The following is a 10,646-nucleotide window of genomic DNA, read 5'->3' on the forward strand; positions in this document are numbered from 1 at the left end:
TATCAATTAGACGTAAACACACTTAATCCTTAATCCAAAACAAGGATAAAGGATTTTTCAATGTTTAATTTTTACGGAATTTTAAATGTTTTTTCAATCTCATTTGAATTCTGTTAGTTTTCATTTTTGTTTTCTTAATTTTAATTTTTAAAGTTAAAAATGCCACTTAGTGCTGAAGATTGGCAGATGACTAGTTCATGCCATTCCAAGTATTATTTTGTTATTTTGTAAAAACAATTTAATATTTTGTTTTCTTTTCTAAATATACTTTTATAAATAAAATAGTGCTGAAGATGTTGCCCGTGGTGTGGCACTTATTGATGACGGACGTTCCATCAGGAATGCGGCTATTGCCATCGGAGTTCCTTATAAAACACCGCCAGACTTTTCGAGAAACTGGGTCCTACCATAGAAGGCCTGATTCTGGGCGCCATTGGGTAACAGAATCACAGGATGACCGTATTTTGATTTTGAGAATTTTCTGAAACCGGCACCTTACTGTTGTTCAAGCGATTCATCAGCTCCAGGAAGTTCGAAGTGTCCAAATTTCTGAACTGCCCGAAGAATCAGTATGGAATGATGGCTTTTCGCCCCGTGAGAGGACCAGAATTGACCAGAACACACAGAGTTACACGTCTCGCATTTGCTCGAGAACACGGCCATTGGTCTTTGAACGATTGGTCTGCTGTACTTTTTAGAGATGAGTGTAGATTTGCTCTACGATCTCCAGATGGGTATGAAAGAATGTGGAGAAGGTGAAATGAAAGGTACGAAGCTTGTAATTTTACCCAGAGCCAACCTTTTCAACGTAGCACAGTGATGGTGTGATCGGGAATTTGAATGGAGAGTCGCACAGAGTTGGTTTTGTTGTTAGTGGAGGGTCTTTGACGGCCACTCGCTATGTGGATGAAATTTTTGGACATCATGCGTTGCCTATCTTCGATGAATCAGCGACAATCCTATTCTAATGCACGATAATGCCCGTCCACATGTCGCTCGCATAGTGCAAACGTACCATCAACGTCATAAAATCAGGGTCTTAGCCTGGCCTGCCCGTTCCCCAAACTTGAAAACCCATCGAACATTTATAGGATAACCTCAAAAGACGAAAAAGAGCACGTCCATCACGTCCTGATACAATCCACGATCTTGAAAGGATTCTTCGTGTAGAATGGGCTAACTTACAGCAAAGAGACATTTCCAGACTGGCCGAAAGTATGCCGAGGCGTTTTCGAGATGTAATTAATGCAAGAGGAGGAAATAAACGATATTGAAATGTTAATTAAAAATCTAAAACAAAATTAAACCAATTTTATCTGTCTGTTTTTAATTTATTTTTTTTTAGGAATATACATTTTTTACATATTTTGGACAAATATTCAATTATTAAACGTTAAAAACGTGAAACTTTGATTAATATATAAAAATATATAAATCCAGTTATATTACAAGTGAGTGGAATTTTTTGCCTGTCAGTGTATTACATTTAGCCATCTTCAGTGATAACAGGAGGGAAACAAGAGTCCAGTGTCCAAAATTGGTCTGTTTGGCCGATTTTGGTGGTGATTGCGTCATTGTGACGTCACCGTCGTCCCGGGCTCGCAGTTGACGTTTCTCACGAGGTCCCCCATTCGCAGTCGAACTCCGTTTGCTCTGTTGAAAAAGTGAAGCAGCGGGAACCGGAACCAGTCCCTATTTCACCCTCGACTTCAACTTCACCACGTGATTTCAGTTTTTGGATAAATTCCACTAATAATCCGTTCAGAGGTAGTTTTGTTATGCGCGGTTATTAGTCAGGAGCATGTATACTTCAGCGGCGATCATCGCCGAAAACTGTGTTGAAAAAGGCCTCGGATTGAAATATCAACTTTACAACAGAGAATATCTGAAGGATAAGCAGGTTGGTTTGAACATTTATCCTATCAAAATGGCTCTTTCTATTAAAAAAAAAAAAAAAAAAAAAAAGTATTGTTATATGATTAATTACGACTTCATAAACCGAAAATATACCCAATTATCGACAGAAATAATTTTCACTGACTTAACCCTCGCTTAGTACTTTTTCTCAAAATTTATATTTTAAATGGTTACTGATTTGTAAAATAACTAGAAATTTTCTTTTCTTTCGTCTGCTTGTCTTTCCATTTCGACGTTCACATAAATCATAAAGTAATCTTTTCAAACTAACTTAGGGCTGTTGAAGTCAAATGAAAAATAACTTTATTCTAGGGCTTCTCTCCCCCTTGAATAATTCATTATGAATACATATTTCCTAAAAATTCATGCCTGATAAAGCTATACAAAGATGTCTATTTACAAAAGTATACAAATATAAAATGAAACTACTAAGAACAATAAATTTAAAGAGAACAATTAAATGGTGCCAAGTTCTAAGGACAAAAAATAATCAGAAACTGAACCTTTTTTTTTTGCCTGGTACATTTGTACATTTAGCCATTCTTGTTCATGGGTCCCGTGAACAGTCCACATCCCAACCGGGCAGGACATCCAGTCCTCTCCCCTGCAAGGTAACTTAAAGATGGAAAAGGATCTTCTTCAGCAAAAAAAGTTCTCTGTTTTTTGTTTTTTAGGGTGCCAAAGAGCATAAGAATGGTGAAAATTACAATTAAAAAACAGTGGTGGCAGTAGGGGGTACTCGGTTGCTAATGGACAATTCTAGGCTTTCTACTACCGTGACCATTGAAACTTCCTGGAAACTGGAAATTTTCATTTTGTAATTCATCATTCAGATATTTATTATGTATCCTCATTTATACAAGTCATGGTTGATGTGAAAAACCTTTTTTTAAATTTACTCTGAGGTATCTAGCTATAGTACATCTAACTGCGTCGAGCCCTACAACCCACCAAGACCCCCACCCTCCAGGTGAGCCAAACACCACCATCGAGGAGACCATTCCACGCTTACAACCTTAAAAATCGTTTAACTATATAGTGGGAAACTCAGTCACTTATCAGGCGTATCAGGGAGATGCGGATAAAAACCTTACATAGCATTAAATGCTCCTGGAAAAGTCCAAATCGCCCCACTGCCTGGGTACAATGAGCCCAGAACGCCGAGACACTCCCCCAAAAACAGCACTGACCGACCTACAGCAGGCAAGGCCCAGGACACATTTTCTCAACATGTGACCTCCCTTACCTCTGACAAAATGCTCCATAACTGAATAGCTTGCTGACCTCCTCTATCTTTAATGTCAGTTTTATTAGTTACAACAGAACTTCCATTCTTTTGAGCACTATGTACATTTGACCGCTGACAAATGTGGTTTAAGAGTTCATCAGTAAAAAAAAACTCAGAGAAATATTCAGGCTTTTTGCCTGGAAAATCAGCGTTTGGAAGAGAATCGATTATTGGAAATTTTTTGTATACAATTCTTTTTTTATATATCTCGTTTTGCTGTATCCCACTTCAGTTAGAACTCCATTTGAAGATTGAAAGCTACTCCTTAGGCCTACTCATTAGCCTAGCTGGTACATATTGTAAAACCTTTGCTGGTCAAAGCATTCTATCAGTGGGAATGGTGTATGGTGTACCAGGGAGCGATAGTTGTTCTACGAGACAGGCTGCATTGTCGTTCATTCGCAAAACCAATCTTATCCTTCCAACCATCGTTTGTAATTGAATGAAGTAGCTGATTTAAGGAATCATCAACTTCTTTTCCTCCTAATTCTGATACGTTTTGAGTGCCAAATTCTAAATTTTCAACGTCAGTTACATCATTTACAGAGTTAGGGTCTGTACAAGTAAAAATTACTTCGTTAGGAGTAATAAAAACTCTTCCTGTAATTTGAACAATTTATTTAGATTCTCTTGGAGCTCTTGGTCTTTGTGATATTCGGCATCACTGTTCTCACATTTGAAGTTAAGTTAGATTTTGGGATCAAATATGAACATGTTCCTTTTCAACATCCAAAATATCATTTTCAACATCAAGAGACAGGGAACCTCCTCTAGATTTGAATATACACAAAAAGAAGATGATAGAAAGAGCAACATAAACAAATTATATATATTTATTTTTTGAAATACATAAACATTTAAAAAATTCAACAGATATTCAATAAATATATTTTTTTAAATAATCATTTAAGAAAATAATCAAAAAGGATAAAAGAGAGAAGTCATGAGAAAGTAGTCTATGATAGGTTTGATTTTGGAGCTATTTTTACCTACATCTAAAATTTATCTGTATACAATTTATGCTTGTTACTCACAGTTTTTGTCTCCCCATTTCCAAATTTCAGTATTATTTAATAAAAGTGTATTTCACTTTTTCAACAATAAAAAAGTAGATGTGCAAAATTTAACTACTTACTATGGTAAATATATTGATATCAATTCATGGACATCTTAAATTGTAAGTTGAACTAAAATATTGTGTAAACTAAGTGTGTGTAGACAAGCAGACGATGAAGGCTCAAGATTTAAAATTGTGACAATGTTGTTGTCCTGTTAACCATTTGTATATAGAAATATGATTCAGTCAGATTTTATTTTCAAGTTTTCCTTTCATCCTTGTTGAGTCAGTTATCTTCTTTTGGACCATTTAACATGTTTACTAATGACTAGAGAGTAAATAAATAATTATTTTACCTTCAATTTCAGAATGTTGCAAGTGTCTCATTTTTGGTACAGAACTGTTTAAAACGGAAAGCAGAAATTGATGATTTAATCAAGAACACAGGTCTTTTTCAAATGTTAACTAAAAATGATATTTGGCTTGCACGAATCTTGGTAGTAGAGCTTGTTTTGGGTCGGAAGTCATTTAAATGTACCGACAAAATCTCAAAAATTGTTTACAAATATAAAAAACGACTAAGAGAACTTGGCTCAGGGATGAAAGTGGAAAACAAAGGTAATTCAATATTCGTTGGTTTAGATTTGTGTTTTGTTTCAGAACCGCAATGGAAACATCTGAGTCCGCTTTCTGTCACCTATTTCTATATAGCATCGCCATGTTTACCATGCCGTTTGGCGTCTTTTTCGCCACAAAACGGATAGTGGTGGAGTATTCGGCATTTGATGATTTTACAAAAAATATCCTCTCTGTAATTGCAGCAGTGTTTTCAGTCCATGTTATCGTATTTTGCTATGTTTTCAAAGCCATAAAACTTGTGAAAGAAGAAGCGAGAGAGGCGGTCGAAAGAGATGGCAGAAAAAATGATTGATATTCTTTCTTGCATGTTGCATGAAATTATCGATAGTATTACATTCCTCATTAGTATTTGTTTTTACAATGATTTTAATTATGTTATTTAAAGTGTTACTGCGTTGACTGATATGCCCTTCCTTTGTTATCTTAAAGGTATCTTAGATTTAATATAAATGTCAAATGACAAGGGTTTTTTTAACAGCACTAGTCTTGTATGTTACATGTTTCTAAATAGCATTATATAAAGTGAAGTTAAATTGTATCGTATAAATTTTCATGAGAACAAATTTTAACATTATTATCCATTTGGCTAAAAATTATTCTACTTAAACTTCCAGGGTTATTAATAAAAAATGCATAAATGATGTTGGTTTAATATTTATGTTTTGTTTTTACCATCTTTCCAAAATAATAAGGAATTTTATTTCATATTTACTAATTTTAAGGTGTATATTTTGAGAGTTGAAGTTGTACAAGACGTCTGACCAAAATTTTACAAATTTATTGCCATGGGTTTTGAATAATTACATAATTTAGACTCATGGCATATTCTGAGAGATAATAATAAAATGGCAATATCATTTTGTATTACAAATAATATTGGGTTGTCCGGAAAATAATGCAGGATTTTGGTATTAAACAAAAAAAAAGAAACTAGTTACTTTAAAGCAATGTTCTTTAATCAAAATAATTTCCCATACTCTCAATACATTTCTCCCAACGTGTTGGTAACTTATTAATTCCGTCTGAGTAGAATTCAGAATTTTTAGAATTGATAAAGTCAATAAATGCATTTTCCAGTTCCGTTTGATTTTTGAATATTATGTGTTGTAAGTAGTGGTCCAGGTGTCTAAAAAAATGGTAGTCAGTAGGCGAGAGGTCCGGAGAGTAGGGTGGGTGAGGCAAAGTTTCATAGCCAAGCTCCAATAATTTTTGTGACGTTACACGTGACACATGTGGTCGAGCGTTGTCATGCAACAAAATGGGCCCTTTCCGATTGACCAAAGAGGGCTTCATTACTGCCAATTTCTGATGCATGGTATTAATTTGGTTACAGTATGATTCAGCATTGATGGTTTCGCCAGGATTTAAGAAGCTGTAGTGTATTAAACCAAATGAAGCCCACCATACCGTAACCATTACCTTTTTTTGATGAGTTGGGGGCTTTGGAAAATGTATTGGAGCTTCTCCTTTGTCGAGCCACTGTCCAGAACGTCTAGTGTTATCGTAGAGAATCCACTTTTCGTCACATGTAACAATTCTGGCCAGAAATGGGTCATTTTTGTTTCAACAAAGAAGTGATGCACAAACATCAAAGCGCTGATTTTTTTGGCGATCGTTTAATGAGTGTGGAACCCAATTTTCGAGTTTTTTCACTTTTCCAATCGCCTTGAGGTGGTCAGCGACGGTCGTTTTACTGACTTTGAGTTGCTCTGCAAGTTCTCGAACAGTTGTTTTGGGGTTTTCTTCCACCACTGATCGCAGAACATCATCATTAAGAGAGGAAGGCCTTCCACGACCTTCTTCATCTTCAAGGCTGAAATCTCCCTCCCGAAATTTTTTAAACCACCTTTGCACAGTGCACTCATTAACACAACCCTCGCCCCAGACTTGGTTAATGTTTCTAGCCGTTTGGGCTCCGCTTCGGCCGAGTTTAAACTCGTAAAAGAAAATCGTACGAAATTCTCGCTTTGACATTATAAGGATGACTGAATTATTTCCAAGTAGCGGAATGCTACAGAGGTAAACAAACAATATCATTTGGAAGAGGATTAATAAGTGTTGACATTCATACAAATGAGTAATCCTGTAAACGTAAACAGAATATTTTATATAGATTTTTTTTAATGAAAACTTAAAATCCTGCATTATTTTCCGGACAACCCGATAGTAATTGTCATGCAGAATCCGATGGTGCCACATACTCGCTTGGGAGTTTCTTGCCTCGGTTCTCACTCTGAAATAGTACTTATAAAATAAATATATTAAGCGATTTGCCCACTTTTTGCCTTACAGCCATACCTCGCTATGTACGAATAAATTTGCTCAAGACTAATTTAGAACCAGCTTTGTCTCAACTTAAAGAAAAGGGTTTTTTACAATTAGAAACTCCTAAAGAATTAAACGGATTTTATGAAAAACTAAAGAACTTGAAAGAAAAGGAGTTTATGTTGGATTTTCACGTACCAGCACTTCTGGTTTTCCATCCCAAAACGAAGTTTTTTAATTTTGAATGGGTTTTGAATGGATCATTTATATTACAAGACAAGGTAATTATTTAATATATCATTACAGTTTATCTTTATATTGATGTTTATCATCTTTATTTCAGTCGAGTTGTATGGTTTCTCCTCTTCTCTCGCCGCACCCTGGATCTCTGACCCTTGATATGTGTGCTGCACCTGGATATAAAACATTACATTTAGCCACATATTTACAAAATGTGGGGTAAGGATTTGTGTATTAAGCATGAATAAGCAAAAAAAAAAAAAAATGAAATCGGTCTCAGAATATATTGAGTTTTAAAATAATTGTTTTTTTTTTGTTTTTGTTTTTTTTTAATGAAAAATTAAAAATTACATAATAACAACATAATAGAGTTAAGATGTTCTCCTATTAACTTTGGACGTTAATAATTTTAAACTGATACATTTATTCTATTTCAGGGATATTATTTGTGTTGATCGGTCTAAAGATAGATTTGCCAATCTATTGAAATTGAAAAAGGCTTTAGATTTAACCAACGTTCATTGCTTCAACCAAGACGCATTCGACGATAATTTTGGCAGCTTTAACAAAAATGATATAAGTTACATTATTCTCGATCCTCCTTGTTCAGGTTCAGGTATGTTACAACGGAATAAAAGTATTATTTATTTCCACCATATTGATTATTTAAAATTTTCAAAAGGTATTGTGAAAAATTACGATTACGAAGAAAGCCCTACCAACAATTCGAAGCGCCTAAATTCATTACACAACCTTCAAAGTAAATTGTTAAGACGTGCTTTGACTGATTTTCCAAGTGCAAGGAGGGTTGTGTACTCCACCTGTTCTCTCACAGTGGAAGAGGATGAAGAAGTGATTGAAGAATTTATACAACCTCCAAACGGCTTTACTCTCGTAAACTTGAGCTCATTTTACTATGGCGTTTCAACCGGTGATCCAAAATACAAGTGTGGAACATTTTGCATTAAAATGCGTCCCGACAGAGAATTAACGAACGGCTTTTTTATCGCCATGTTCGAGAGAATCAACCCAAAAGAGTCAGTATCTCCGAAGAGAAATATTCATGATTCTCATGAAATTATTAGCATTGGAACTGATGAAAACAATCCTGGTTCATTTAAAAAGGCCAAAATAGATTACAAGGACGCAAATAAAAAGGAAACATTAGATTCTCAGAATGAAAGTTCAGGGGAAGACTTTAAACACAATGGCACTGAAGGTGAAAGAGAATCACGAGATGATGTCAGTAATGAAAGTGAAGAGGAAGTAGAAAATGACACAGACAGTACAGGAAGTAAAAGTGATAACCAAGGAGATAATAATGACAAAAATGATACTTGTGAAAACATCAAAAATTCAACTTCAAGTCCACAAAAATATAATATGTCAAAAGGTGGACAGCCCGAAGTAAGTTCTAACGGTGATGCTGGGACAAGTGGTGGAACCAATGGATTCCACCAGACAGGCGAAGAAAAAAGAAGACCAGGCCAATTCGTTCGCAAACGAAAGTATTTCAAAGGTTTTAAATCATTTTAACCATTAATCGTGCAAATGCGCACAACTGGTGAAATAAACCAATAAGAATTTCTACCCAATTAGTTACTTTTTTTTATTTCTACTATTTTGTTTTATTCTTGCATCAGCATATAAGTTTGTCTGAAAAACCGGTTGAAATTGGTTTTTAAAATATGTAGACTATTTTTGTGATAAAATATTTTTATATTTGTTGATGTTTTTTCTTATGGAAAGGATTCTATATTGTGATGTACATTTTTGGTTTTATTTACATATATGATGCCAAAAACAAACTTATTTCTTTAATTTGCGAGGTTAGCGTAAAATAGCATACATATTAAAAATAAAATGGTAAATCAGAAGTTTCACTGATATGTAGAAATCCTCGTGTTAAAATGTTACCAATAACTTAGCATTTTATATATTTAAATATAAATAATTTCAGCATGTTTTCTAAATTGAAACTTTTTGTACAACCAAAATATTTTAAATAATATAGTATTCTTTCATATATGCAAACACATTTACTTTAGTTTATATTTTGGATTGAACCTCCAAAGAATTTGTTCATTGTTTTTGTTTACATTTGAATTTAAATATGATTAAAAAAATTTAGTGGGCTTGTTTTTTGACTTTGTTTTTTAAATACTTGAAAACAACTGGCTGTTGTCTTTATGAAGGAAAAGGCCCAACGTTTACTGTTTTGGTTAGAGTTAAAATAAAGTTTTTTTTATGCAATGTTTTGTTTTATTTAATTAAAAACAGATTTTTTATAGCATACTTTTACATAATATCTTAATCTTGCAATCTTATTCCTCGTTATCATAAATGATTTGGCTTCCTACTTGCATCTAGTTAGATATCTCGTTTCACGACGACCTAAAACTATTCCTCTCAATTACCAGTACCACTGACTGTTCCATTCTCCAACATTCACTGAATCTCTGCATCACTTGTGCAAGCAAAATAATATGATACTAAATTTAGACAAATGCTACTATTACTTACAACCAAAAATTTAAAAACACATTTTGATTGCAGGATCTTTTTTTAAGGTTATCTGTCAGTAAAGATCTGGGTGTCTGGATTTATACTAAACTATATTTTATTCACCATATAGACACTATCTGTAAATGGGCTTACAAATTATGATTCCTTTATACATCGTCTTGTGATTTTACTTTTGTGACTGATATACCAGAACTGTTGTTCGGGTCGGCCGGGTGTATCTTGTCTCTCAATATAAATTGAAATATTACCATGATTGAAAAGTTACAAAACAAATTTTTAAAGCCCTCCACTGGAAACCGCATAATATTGGAGCCATCAATTTAGTTTCATTAAGTGAAAGAAGAACCATGACCAGATTAACCATACTCGCATACCAATTACATCTATTACTCACCTATAAACAGGATGATGGTCCTAGCTAATAGACTTCCTGAAGATGTTGAGCTGAACAACATTTCTAATTACGAACTGTGTAAAAAAATACTAATGCCTAAATTATAATTGTAATTCATATTACTATCAGAATTTAACTACCTAGTTTGTGTTTAGAGTAAATGTGTTTACTAGCGCAAATGTGTGATGTGAGAGGGCCGATGACAACATATCAAGTACCCCATTGACCCTCAAATTAGGTCAGTTGTGTCATGGGTAAAGGTTGTGTTGAGAGTAAATGGATTTATTAGTATGAATGTGTGATATGAGAAGGTAGATGGT

The 10,646-nt window shown here is 34.2% G+C and overlaps 1 protein-coding gene across 1 annotated transcript; it reads left to right on the forward strand.

The window, feature by feature from the left end:
* Positions 1 to 1,626: 1,626 nt before the first annotated feature.
* LOC106663337 (probable 28S rRNA (cytosine-C(5))-methyltransferase) lies at positions 1,627 to 9,659 on the forward strand. The gene is made up of 6 exons (XM_014388104.1): positions 1,627 to 1,900; positions 4,631 to 4,880; positions 7,194 to 7,447; positions 7,510 to 7,625; positions 7,844 to 8,022; positions 8,089 to 9,659. The coding sequence occupies exons 1-6, from the start codon at positions 1,802 to 1,804 to the stop codon at positions 8,940 to 8,942; spliced, it is 1,752 nt and encodes a 583-aa protein (XP_014243590.1). The 5' UTR covers positions 1,627 to 1,801; the 3' UTR covers positions 8,943 to 9,659.
* Positions 9,660 to 10,646: the final 987 nt, after the last annotated feature.

This window comes from Cimex lectularius, unplaced genomic scaffold (genome assembly GCF_000648675.2).
Source record: "Cimex lectularius strain Harlan isolate CLEC.00 unplaced genomic scaffold, Clec_2.1 scaffold78, whole genome shotgun sequence".
Classification (NCBI taxonomy): domain Eukaryota; kingdom Metazoa; phylum Arthropoda; class Insecta; order Hemiptera; family Cimicidae; genus Cimex; species Cimex lectularius.

Coding starts and splice junctions, on each gene's coding strand:
- LOC106663337 (XM_014388104.1), top strand. CDS start 1,802: ATGTATACTTCAGCGGCGATCATCGCCGAAAACTGTGTTGAAAAAGGC. Junction 4,881..7,193: donor GATGAAAGTGGAAAACAAAG/GTAATTCAATAT, acceptor TTTGCCTTACAG/CCATACCTCGCTATGTACGA. Junction 8,023..8,088: donor TCCTCCTTGTTCAGGTTCAG/GTATGTTACAAC, acceptor AATTTTCAAAAG/GTATTGTGAAAAATTACGAT.